This window comes from Coregonus lavaretus (assembly GCF_964263955.1).
Source record: "Coregonus lavaretus genome assembly, chromosome: 11".
Lineage (NCBI taxonomy): Eukaryota > Metazoa > Chordata > Actinopteri > Salmoniformes > Salmonidae > Coregonus > Coregonus lavaretus.
The window spans coordinates 52,977,714-52,990,847 of NC_139998.1; the positions used below are offsets into that span (position 1 = coordinate 52,977,714).

General features: G+C 39.1%; 1 protein-coding gene and 1 long non-coding RNA gene across 2 annotated transcripts; both read right to left on the bottom strand.

The window, feature by feature from the left end:
• Window positions 1–6,475: 6,475 nt before the first annotated feature.
• Window positions 6,476–11,683, bottom strand: LOC311137657 (G2/M phase-specific E3 ubiquitin-protein ligase-like). Its single transcript, XM_084172175.1, has 10 exons — window positions 11,671–11,683; window positions 11,344–11,396; window positions 10,229–10,265; window positions 10,083–10,150; window positions 9,871–9,960; window positions 9,458–9,771; window positions 9,133–9,311; window positions 8,731–8,903; window positions 7,363–7,577; window positions 6,476–7,287 (listed from the first exon to the last, which is right to left on the bottom strand). The coding sequence occupies exons 4-10, from the start codon at window positions 10,094–10,096 to the stop codon at window positions 7,052–7,054; spliced, it is 1,221 nt and encodes a 406-aa protein (XP_084028301.1). The 5' UTR covers window positions 10,097–10,150; window positions 10,229–10,265; window positions 11,344–11,396; window positions 11,671–11,683; the 3' UTR covers window positions 6,476–7,051.
• Window positions 11,684–11,695: 12 nt separating this feature from the next.
• On the bottom strand, window positions 11,696–12,705 carry LOC311137658. Its single transcript, XR_014613963.1, has 4 exons — window positions 12,477–12,705; window positions 12,251–12,371; window positions 11,838–12,144; window positions 11,696–11,750 (listed from the first exon to the last, which is right to left on the bottom strand). It is a non-coding gene; the product is annotated as an uncharacterized lncRNA (long non-coding RNA).
• Window positions 12,706–13,134: the final 429 nt, after the last annotated feature.

The window sequence follows — 13,134 nt, forward strand, 5'->3', positions numbered from 1 at the left end:
GAGAGGGGACAGACTAATATGTTAGGAAGAAGAGAGTGGACAGACTCCTATGTTAGGAAGAAGAGAGGAGACAGACTAATATGTTAGGAAGAAGAGAAGAGACAGACTACTATGTTAGGAAGAAGAGAGGAGACAGACTAATATGTTAGGAAGAAGAGAGGAGACAGACTAATATGTTAGGAAGAAGAGAGTGGACAGACTCCTATGTTAGGAAGAAGAGAGGAGACAGACTAATATGTTAGGAAGAAGAGAGAGGAGACAGACTAATATGTTAGGAAGAAGAGAGTGGACAGACTAATATGTTAGGAAGAAGAGAAGATACAGACTACTATGTTAGGAAGAAGAGAGTGGACAGACTACTATGTTAGGAAGAAGAGAGGAGACAGACTAATATGTTAGGAAGAAGAGAAGAGACAGACTAATATGTTAGGAAGAAGAGAGGGGACAGACTAATGTGTTAGGAAGAAGAGAGTGGACAGACTAATATAATAATATAATATGCCATTTAGCAGACGCTTTTATCCAATTCGACTTACAGTCATGCGTGCATACATTTTTTTGTGTACAGGTGGTCCCGGGGATCAAACCCACTACCTTTGCGTTACAAGCGCCGTGCTCTACCAGCTGAGCTACAGAGTGGACAGACTAATATGTTAGGAAGAAGAGAGGAGACAGACATAATATGTTAGGAAGAAGAGAGTGGACAGACTAAAATATTAGGAAGAAGAGAGGAGACAGACTAATATGTTAGGAAGAAGAGAGGGGACATACTAATATGTTAGGAAGAAGAGAGGAGACAGACTAATATGTTAGGAAGAAGAGAGGGGACATACTAATATGTTAGTAAGAAGAGAGTGGACAGACTAATGTGTTAGTAAGAAGAGAGGAGACAGACTAATATGTTAGGAAGAAGAGAAGAGACAGACTAATATGTTAGGAAGAAGAGAAGAGACAGATGAATATGTTAGGAAGAAGAGAAGAGACAGACTAATATGTTAGGAAGAAGAGAGTGGACAGACTAATATGTTAGGAAGAAGAGAGGGGACATACTAATATGTTAGTAAGAAGAGAGTGGACAGACTAATGTGTTAGTAAGAAGAGAGGAGACAGACTAATATGTTAGGAAGAAGAGAAGAGACAGACTAATATGTTAGGAAGAAGAGAAGAGACAGATGAATATGTTAGGAAGAAGAGAAGAGACAGACTAATATGTTAGGAAGAAGAGAGTGGACAGACTAATATGTTAGGAAGAAGAGAGGGGACATACTAATATGTTAGGAAGAAGAGAGTGGACAGACTAATGTGTTAGTAAGAAGAGAGGAGACAGACTAATATGCTAGGAAGAAGAGAGTGGACATACTAATATGTTAGGAAGAAGAGAGTGGACAGACTAATGTGTTAGGAAGAAGAGAAGAGACAGACTAATGTGTTAGGAAGAAGAGAAGAGACAGACTAATATGTTAGGAAGAAGAGAGTGGACAGACTAATATGTTAGGAAGAAGAGAGGGGACATACTAATATGTTAGGAAGAAGAGAGTGGACAGACTAATGTGTTAGTAAGAAGAGAGGAGACAGACTAATATGCTAGGAAGAAGAGAGAGGAGACAGACTAATATGTTAGTAAGAAAAGAGGAGATACTGCAACACAGTATGTCCAGTTTCACTGTGATGGAGAGAGCAAAGAGAGAGAAAGAGAGAGAAAAGAGAGATGAATAGCTAGAGTCTGCTGGAGATAGAACAGTTCACATCTGTCAACCTATCCCAGCTGCTGTTCCAAAACTTCCAAACGCCTAGAGCAGAGGACTATGGATTGACATCAGACAACCCTCTCCGTCGGTCATGTCTAAATGGGATACAGCTTTTGTGAAATTGACATCAAACGTTATTTTTTTTATTTTTTTTTGCATTTTAGCTAACCCTAACCCTATTTTCTAACCTGCTACGTTAATTCTCCTAACCTGCTACTGAAAGTCAATTTTGACAAAAGCTGTAGCCTTTCTCGCAACACCCTGTCAATGGCCATGTCCTTATACTAGTCTAAAATGTCTGCCTTTCCTTATCTTCCTTTCTGACTTGCCCTCCTTCTACAGCCCTAAACAGACTCAGTAAATTACAGTGAGAGGTGGGAAACCCTTCCAGTTCATTTGCCAATCATTTGCTATGAGGGGAAGAAGAGGCGAGAACATGAGGACAGCCCCTAGCCCTCAATCCTGGTTCTCTCTATCTCTCCCTCTATATTTATCCATCCCTCCTTGCTTAACTGTCCCTCAACCCATCAATGCTTCTGTTTTCTCTCTTTGCCCTCTCATCCTCCTTCCACCAGCACCTATTTCTCTATCTCTCTCTATCTCTCCCTCTCTCTCTGACAGGGGACCTTCACCCGCCGATTAAAAGAGCTCACATATGCAGCATTCACAGGGGAGCATTTCTCTTCTCCCATAGGGCTCTGGTCAAAAGTAGTGCACTATATAGGGATTATATATATATATATATATATATGGAATAGGGTGCCATTTGGGATACAACCATTGTTGTGCCTATGTGAGTCACTTCAGAAATGGTTTCCGCTGCTATGGCTTTGTTAACACTGCAAGGTGTATTTATAAATGCTGGGTGGGCGACAAGCATTCTAATGAAAAGGAATCTACAAGAGGGTTAGTCATAAAAAGACATCTCAGGTGGAAAATAGGTTAAAATAAATAATAAATTAGCTCCAGGGGATGTTACTCAACGGCTCACTATTAACAGTTGTTGCAACCAAACAGCTTTTTGGGTAATTTTATTGACAGTTTATGATGGAGAAAAGGTACCAGACATTGGAGCATCCAAGTGCATCTGTTTGGTTTGACACGTGTTTTATGACTTTTAAGACAATGGGCTCTATTTTCGGCTGGCGTTAAGGCGACGCTAGTTTGCATTTTCGTCAAGTAAAAACAGGCAAACTGGCAGGTTCGGCAATTTACCCATCTAACATCAGCACTCTTGCCCTCGGAAGGGAGGGTTTGGAAATATTTTAGGCGTGATCTCAAAAACATGATCCAAAGTGCTAATTTCAGGCTGCGCTGGTAGGGATTTAAGACCGACCAAAATCTGGTTTTAGTGGTAACACAGTTGGTTATGGCCTGAATTTCAACAGCAGAAACGCAGCCTATCCAGCCGTGACGCACACTGCCCATATGCGCTTGGAACAAGAGTAGCCTAATGTACCTGTTTACTTCGTATTTAGAAACATATATATATATATTTTTTTTTCATTTAGTTTTATTTGGTTAAAAACCAAGCATAGCTTCCCATCCTCTCAATGAAGGCTTTTTCTTTGTCCTACACAATGCAATCGCAAAGTAGTCAAGACTGTCAATAAAGGGTTTGGCTCCAGAGACTGCTTCGAAATAAATCACCAAAACTTTATTAAAATATCAAGTTTGAGAGGAGTAAAACAGTGAGCTGACATTCCCTTTTAATCTTTGCATTGTAGGCAGGCTCACATTATTTTAGCCATGCAATCTTCCTTTGTAGTGTGTGTGTGTGTGGTTCAGAGTGGATGTTCTGTTTGTGTGTTCTGGTTATTACATGTGTGCTGAGTTGCGGCTGACGATAGTGGGCGTGGCTTCGGTCCGGAGTCCTGGCAGCTGTGGTTGAGTGACTGATTGACTAGAGTACATAAACAGTTTGCCGTGTGAGCCAAACTTTTTGTTTGGCTGTTTGTCTGAGGATTTGGTTATTGGTTGATTTGATTTATTTTTGTTTGTGTGCCAGCCTGTCCTCCTGATGTACTCCACCCTACCTGGGTCCTGGAGAAGGGAAAGGTAGTTCTGCCCATGGGTGTACATTCACAAGTAGATAACCCACTGTTTTACACACTAGGTTAGCCGGGCGGGTGTCACCACTGTATTTGTGGTAACAGGTAGGAAAGCGGGTTAAGGCTTAGAGTGTGTTAGGAAGGATTAGGTGTGTAGAAGAGGAGGGACCTTTTGTTTATTTTTCATTACTTGGACCCCGTTCCCAAACATTCCCTTCTCTTACCATCCCTGGTTTGTTTGATTGGTCTTTGTACTATTACTGTTTCTTTATGGCTGTTGTATATTATTTTGTTTAGTACTTTACTAAACATCCCCAGAGGGCTAACATTGAGTTCTTGTTGTTGTGTCTGGTTAATTTTAGTTAGTTACACACCACATTTCTTCCCCATCCAGCTAGTTTACATTGTGTGTGCAGGCCGGGCATTTACGTCTCCTCCTCAGACGAGCTACACCCGAGGGGGGAACCTAACATGGGGGCTCGTCCGGGATTTGAACCCGGGACCTCTTGTAAGTGTGACATAGCCTATTTAAAACAAGTTGTTGTTTCATTTTGTTTAGAATTTGATTAGAAATATTCATTCTCATTTTAGGCTTTATCAATAATTAATTGAATCTTGCTTATTGACAATGTTTGGCATGTCCATGCTCACCCATAATGTAATTTACAGTAGGCCTAGCTACGGTGGCCGGGAAGTGCAAAGCAACATTACAAAGAATGAAACACTTTTACAAAGCTCGAGACAAATTTACATTTTGGAAAACAAATTTACATTTTGGAAAACAAATTTACATTTTATAAAACAAATTTACATTTTAGAAAACAAATTTACATTTTAGAAAACAAATTTACATTTTAGAAAACAAATTAACAAGACGCAAAACACTTCTACCAGTCCCGAAACAAATTTACAAATGACAGATTCGTCACGGAAAGGGAATGTACCATATACCGGAAGTGACGAGCGTGGTCTTTTCGTGTTTTTGTTGTGGAGTTTATGTCGTCAAAGAAGTTTATGGTGACCGCCCGAACATGGACTGCGGCCGAGGGATGTTTTTTGCCTGTTTTGTGGCAAACACGTGAACAGCTTAACGCGGTTTTGCTTTACGTGTGGTCGGTGTTTGGAGTTTTTAAAGGACGCGGACCAGACGGAAACACCAGACATACTGCATCATTGCGTTCAATATTTTAACGAGGGTCACTCGTACGCTGTAATCGTGGACATGATGTCAAGTCTACACGGTGTAAACATCAGCTTGAGGACTCTTAAAAGTAAACTGAACAAAGCCGGGTTGTACCGCAGAAAGGATTATTCCTCGCCAAACGCCGTGAGTAACGCCATCAGATTTGAACTTCGTGGACCTGGACAACTACTCAATGGGACCTAACTATATGTGGCACGCAGATGGTTATGACAAACTTAAGCCATTCGGTTTGGCCATCTCGGGATGTATAGATGGATTTTCACGTAAAGTATTGTGGCTTCAATGTGGACCAACAAATAATAACCCAACAGTGATTGCTCACTATTTCATGTCATGTGTGCGAAACCTCGGTGTCATCCCCATGAGACTGAGGACTGATTGCGGCACTGAGAACGGCATAATGGCTGCAATTCAATGTACCCTACGCCACCATCACAGTGACTACTACTCTGGAGCGTCCAGCCACATGTACGGCTCATCTATAAATAACCAGCGTATTGAGTCCTGGTGGTCTATATTTAGAAAGGGAAGGTGAGTTGTCTTCATAAAGGGTCATTGCATCTTTTGGTCATTCGATTTTCTTCTCAGGAACGATTAATGAAAAACGAGCACAATAATTATCAATGCAAATTTGTAAAGCAAATCCTGCCCGTCAGGAAAAGTAGCTGTTCCTGAAAAGAAAATCGAATGATCAAAAGATGCACAGACCATACATTTCATTATAACTAACCTTTATTATTTATAGTATAACTAAACATTTGTATCCATTTCTATAGGTCTCAGTTCTGGATGGAGTTATTTGCCGACCTTAGAGATGCCGGATACTTCAACGGGAGTCATGAGCATCAATGCCTATTGAGATATTGCTTTGGTGATGTTATTCAGAAGGACTTGGATGAGTGTGTGAGACTGTGGAACAGCCACAGGATTCGCCCTTCCAGAACAGCAGCATGTCCAGGAGGAGTGCCCAATGAACTCTACTACTTACCACACAGGTGATACATTGGTGATAATAAACAGATACAAGCATTAATGTAACGTTTTAGCTTAAATGAAAATAAATGCAATTATGTATTCTATTTAACATAGGTTTGGCTCCAGAGACTGCGGATTTCAAAGTGAACAAGCTGAACTGGATGCCCTTCCTGAGGCTAGCCTGTCAATGACTCCTTGTGGGGACCCAAACATGCAGGAGTACTTGGACTTTGCCATGGAACACAATCAGTTACAGAAGCCAGACAACTGGGAGTCTGCATCCGAACTGTACATGAAACTAAAAGAAATGGCTCAGCTATGAAATGATCAAAAAGGGAGGGTTTTTTGTAGTGGTGGAATACTGCTGTCTGTCTGAACACAATATTTATGAATCTGTCACCCAAAGCTTAATTGTTTTTAAGTGTGAAGTAAATTAATCAAAAATAGTAATCAGTATTTATTACACTTTTGAAGTATTGAGAGTAATGGATCTAAAACATTTTCAAAATGTTTACTGTGAGAAAAGAACATGCTCACATACAGTAACATTATAAAAACAACTTTGGCAACTGCACTTTAAAAGTGCACCTTTAATAGGGTTGGGCATCAAGAACCAATTCCTACTTGGAATAGTTAAAAATTACGATTCCATCGGAATTGTTTCTTTATTGGAATCGTTTTGGTGGATTGGGTTTCAAATCTGATCATGGGTTCCAAATTTAACATGCGCAAGTTTTGGTTTCTGTCGCGGCCAGGTGCTTGTTGTGTTGCAGCCATGGAGCACAGTAAGCGGTGCTCTAGTGTGGCTTTATTTTACATTGAAAAAGCCCCGTCAAACTGCAACCCACCTTTGAATCAAAATAAAACTTTCCTCTTATTTGTGAAATAAGCATGTGACCCGTTTCAACTCCACCACTCAAAGAATCGGAATCGAGAATCGATAAGAACCGGAATCAAAAGGAAGAATCGGAATTGGAATCAGAATCGTTAAAATCTAAATGATGCCCAACCCTAACCTTTAACAACAACAACTTTTTCAGAGTCTTAACTCTAGGGGTCATCCATCATATAGCTTAGAAACAGCTGAATCCTGGACTATTTTGAATTCCAAAGTCCATTTGTGACTTAAACAAAGTGTATGAGTCTAGGAGTGGTAATCTCAAGGAGTTTGAACATGTATTTGCCATTGGGAACGCAGAGTCCTCCAGGAACTCTATTTGAGGCAGTGGTTCCAAGCCAGATGGGGGAAGTGAAGACAGCCCAGTAGCAAACATCAAAACATCTTCCACAGACACAGCAGCCTGGCCTTCTGCAAAGAAAAACAATTCAGATACATCACTGCCATGTGTTTTCTTAACTAGTTATAAAAAACAAACTAACAAACCTTCACAATCAAGGAGATAGTCTGCCCAGTAGGCCATGGTTTGACTTTCTTTAAGTCTTCGATTACTCCCCGAAGGACTGAGGTCAGGTTTGAAGAGTCTCTCAAGTTCAAAAGCAGTGAGTCGCCTTTCAGAGTGGCACATGACAGGGGCCAGCAAAGTAGGGTGTTGCTGTAGTGCAGTCAAAAACTCCAGGGTTGAAAGACCATCTCTGAATCTACAGAGTGAACACAAACATTGTTTCACTGCTGTGTAGTGCCAATTGAATTTAAAATTATCTAAAGAAAACTATTAAATATTCTCTTCTCTACAATTACTATCCACCTTAACATTGTTGAAAATTGATTTCAAAAACCCTATTTTTGCATTGCACATTAAACGTTAATTGTTACAAACTGTAAGTATAACACACAGAAACAAAAGACTGGAATGACACAGACGGATGGGTGGCTTGAGCACTCACACGATGCGTTCAGAAAGTCTACACACCCATTGCACTTTTTCACAACTTTGTTTCGTTATAGATTCAATTTAAAATAGTAATATTAATATTTTTCCTCATCAGCCTACACACAATACATCATAATGACAAAGCAAAAACAAGTTTTTAGAAATTGTAGCAAATTTAATAAAAATTAAAAACTGGAATATCACATTCGCACAAGTTAATTAACCATTTTCTCAGTACACTGTTGAAGCACCTTTGGAAGTAATTCCAGCCTGGATTCCTCGTGTATGAAGCTACAGGCTTTACACACAACATCACCACACTCTTTATATCTGATTTTCAGGGACATTTACAAGAGATACTAAAACCTCTCTGCATGTCAGGATCTCTATGAGAACTGAGGGCAGAAATAGATCCATATGTAAATGACACTGCTACAGTATGGAGCAGGTGGTTGGATAAACAGCAGCAAGTCATCAAGGGTTTGATGGGTAAAGTGAGCCTCAAACCATCATTCTGCTGCCAGATGTGCAGCAGAGGTGGATGGATCACTTTAAGGGGTAACTGGACTGATTTTCCTCTATGGAAGAGTTAGTCAGGAGGAGAAACCTAAGATCTAATTTCTGTTTTTGCTTTGTCATTATGATGTATTGTGTGTAGATTGATGAGGAAAAGGATTTAAATATATTTTAAATTGAATCTATAAAGGTGTGCAGACTTAATGAAGGCACTGTAGTTTGACACAGAATGAAGTGACATCACATATCCGTTGAAATACACTAAGGTACAAATTCTGATTAAGGACAAATTGATAACAGATATACATACTTGCATAAACCAAAGATGGGGACCATGAGGCATTCCAAACAAAAAATTCATACATAAATAAATAAAAATCTCATCACTACAAATATCATCTTACCTGTCAATTACAGATGAGTTGCGGTCAATGATATACCATTGGAGGTAGTCTGACACGATTTCTTTATTTTCTTCCACAGTAGCCACATGTCTCAGACAACCTGCTGTCTGTAACATTGTGCTGTGTCTCATCATACATTCTTGCAGAGCATCCAATGAAGCAGCATTCTCAATCTGAAAGACATGAAAATGGGCAAAAACACCCCAGTCAATAACTGTATGCACTGTATCTCCTTGCCTATTTTTTTAATAACGTACATAGCAAGGTGTAATCTTACACTATAAAAAACTAATAAATTAATTAAATATATTCCGCACGTGATATAGGAAGTAAACATTGTCTCAAAAACACTGCAGTAAGTATGAAAAACTCTGCCCTACCATACCCTTATGCTATTCTCACCTCTTGCAAAGCTTTCCCTATTTCTTCATCAGTTATTAAATTATTTGTTGCTTTGAATGAAGGCTGGCCTGCAAGATAATGTACAAGATCTTCTGACAGGAAATGGGGTCCTGGACCTCCATGCACAACTGACACAGCAATCATCTTTCCTGCCAAGTAGTATTCATCCTCCCTAACAGCTGTGAATGAATTCATATTGCAAAATTAAAACAATGCATTACTGTATATACTGTAATATGCAAGCATATGTCATGTGATATATCTGGTCAATGAGCATTAACCAACCATTAGTAGCCTATAGTACACATCCAACCAATATGCATACCCTTTGCATTGTAGACCAAGAACCGATGTCCTTCTGGTCCATCAAAAATGGGCCGGTCTTTTAGGTGTTTCATCAGTAGAGTTAAAAACTCTCGTCTTGGACCACCAGTGTCAATTCCCTCTTCCAGAACACCAGTATCATCAGTAAATTTCACCAGCATGTCACAGGTTTCAGAATATGTTGTACGCTTGAAACCTCTGACTGCCCCATCCCAAACATTATCCCTTGAGATGTTAAACCGGCGGACTTTTTTATGATCAATAGGAAGAGACAGGTTTGCTACGATGTCAGGTAATGCAATGTCCGTCTCCTCCCTGTAATGACAAAAAGTTAATTCATTTGTGGATATTCCAGATATACAAGAACTATTGTACAGTGAAAAAACTGGAGTGCTATAGTCAAAAGCATATTACATTGATGTGTGTTGGAAATTCTTCACATTGACAGCAACCGGCTCTTCGTCCTCCTGCTCAACATTTGGTGAATACAGGTCTGTGTATTTACTGTTGGGAAATTGCCATTTCCATGTTAAAACATCTTACAAACAAAAATGTCTTCCCCATGTAATCAGTTCAATACATTTAAATTATGTCAGTCATTATCTTTTCTTTTTTTTTTTACTTACCTGTAGCAAGACATTTTTTCTGGATTTGCTTCCGGTGGATCCAGATCCTCAGCATCAGATATTACTATCTGAAAAAAAGATTAAAATGTCTGAAACAACAACACTGAAAGCAAGAAATGTCATGCTGCCACACTCTGCCTTATTACCTGTCCAGGCTGAATTCTTGATTGTCCTGGTGCATCTCTGAAACATGATAAAACATATTAAAATGATTAGCTCCATGATAAAGGCTATAATGTAGCTTTGATTAGCATGTAGTAGTAGAGGGAACAGAAAGATGTATTTAAAAAAAAGATTATTTTGAGAACATGTGGATAGGAGCGCTTCCTGGACTCAAATCTGAGTTAGTTTGAGTTTCTTTTTTAATGGAAAAGGTATAAAATAAAAGAAAGCTCAAACTACTATTTTTTAACTATTAAAATGCTTGTATTGCAAGTGGCCAAGCCATACAGAACCAATTTAAAAGAACTTTAATGCGTTTTTGCATCTAGCCTTCGTCAGCGAGTCAAACAGATGAAATGAGAGACAATGGGTATTTTCTAGTGTCCAAGGTGTTCTGGGCTAGAGTAGGTGTTGTAGACATCTTAAAACCAGTAGGTGTCCTTCAGGCCTACAATAGTCAAATCATGTAAACATTATGTATATGGATGTGTCCCATGTTTCCTATTGGTGGATTACCACTAGAAAAAACCCAGTGTCTCTCATTACATCTATTTGACTCCCTGACAAAGGCTAGATGCCGAAACGTGTTGGAGTTCTTTAAGTTGGTTCTGGATGACCGTGCCACTTCAGTAAAGGCCTATAGTACCTATGCAGGATCGACAGTGATGTGGGACATATGAATGGACAGTGGATACCCCCCACTTCATTCTCACGTGTTTTTTTTAATGGTTTGGTTAATTTTTGTTTATTCAACTGCAAGAGCAACTGTATTTCAGTGGGTTTATTCTGTAAAGCTCTGCTCACACAGGCAGCTGTGGGTCCTTTAGGTAGGGAGCGAGGGGGCACCGCAGTCAGTTACAGAAACAGCTGATAGCATGTAGCAACGTTGAGCTTATGTGCAGCAATATAAATGTATGTATAATGTGTATGTGAATAAGTAGTGAAATATCTGCTAGTAGTTTTATCAGTTTTGTGAGTTAAATAAAAAAAAAAGGTGAAATTGCACTTTACCTGGTATTGAAAGCACTGTAGCCCAACAAAATATGAATTATTATTGCACGTGTGAAAATTCCTTTGTGTCCAAGTGTGCAACACCTACCTTTCATCGTCCAGCTTGTGTTTGGGAGTACTTCGATTTTGTGGTTCAAAAACCTGAGAGGAAACGGATAAAATGATCAACAACTTTCAACAGGTTCCATTATTTTTCCATTACCACATACAGTATATATCAATGCTGAATGGTTGTCTGTGTTACTGTATAATAGTTACTGCAAAATAATCAAAACAAGCCTTTTTCCACTAAAATATTGACCAGGACATTGATTTTATGCTTAAAATCCAATGTACATCTAATTAATAAATTATATGAAAATGAATAAATACAAACATACATAAACATTTTAAAAAAGAGAAATAACTGATGTACCAAAGTGTCAGCACGATTGAGTTCTGCTGTGCTCCTTGTTGTGATGACAATTTCAGAATCAGAGTCTGAGGTATCATCCACTGAAAAAAATAATTCAAACAACCATTATCTATCCTCCAGCAGAGTATCTAAATATGTAAAACTATTGAATCATGAGATCCACTAACCTCTTTTATAGTGTTTTTCTAGGCAAATGAAAAAAGTGATCCTGGAATATGCCTTTCCTATTTCCTTTTTATATTCTGCCAATTTGAATGGCCTTTCTGACCCAGGCACATGAACCACCTCTGAGCAGTCTGGATACAAAAGGACATAAGGTCCTTCGTGCATGTCCTTGTTAAATGTTGTCATTTTCTGGACAGCTTGTTTCAGTAGATCAGGTGCTGCTACCTCTGGGTCTGTAAATAACTGTAGTGTTTTCCCTCTTAGAGGTTTTAAATCAGTTCCACTTGGCACCATCAATCCTACGTTTATCTAGTAAAATAACAAAGATATAATTAATGTATACATAGGTAAAATAAATATACACAAATACATATAGAGCATTGCAAAATTGTATAGGACGGTCAGTACACCTTACCTGGACGTGTTTTCTTTTTTAGGCCTATATCTTCCTTTTGGCCCATAGTTAAAAGACTGTCGTTCTTTTGATTTCGAGCTTCTGTACTCCATGTACTGTTTGTATGATGGGCATGGTTGTTCTGCAGAAATGGACAGAGTTCCGAAACAGAAAGTTAGAAGCCGCTCAAAAAATCATTAGCGTTACTGTCCTTAGATAGCTAGCGTTTTGGTTTTGCTAAACTTACTTTGCATAGCACTGTCCGGCTGTCGAGACGTCCCCTGTGTTTCCAATGTTTCCATCTTGTCCGCGTCCTTTAAAAACTCCAAACACCGACCACACGTAAAGCAAAACCGCGTTAAGCTGTTCATGTGTTTGCCACAAAACGGGCAAAACATCCCTCGGCCGCAGTCCATGTTCGGGCGGTCACCATAAACTTATTTGACGCCATAAACTCCACAACAAAAACACGAAAAGACCACGCTCGTCACTTCTGGTATATGGTACATTCCCTTTCCGTGACGAATCTGTCATTTGTAAATTTGTTTCGGGACTGGTAAAAGTGTTTTGCGTCTTGTTAATTTGTTTTCTAAAATGTAAATTTGTTTTCTAAAATGTAAATTTGTTTTATAAAATGTAAATTTGTTTTATAAAATGTAAATTTGTTTTCCAAAATGTAAATTTGTTTTCCAAAATGTAAATTTGTCTCGAGCTTTGTAAAAGTGTTTCATTCTTTGTAATGTTGCTTTGCACTTCCCGGCCACCGTACCTAGCCCCTATATCAGTGTGAATGCCATTGAAGCCATGCAATTACATAGAACAATCTGGACTGCAAATGGGTCACGTTAACCTATTCAGCAAAGATGGGATAGGTCTACGTGTTATTTTGTTTCAGTAAGCCATTT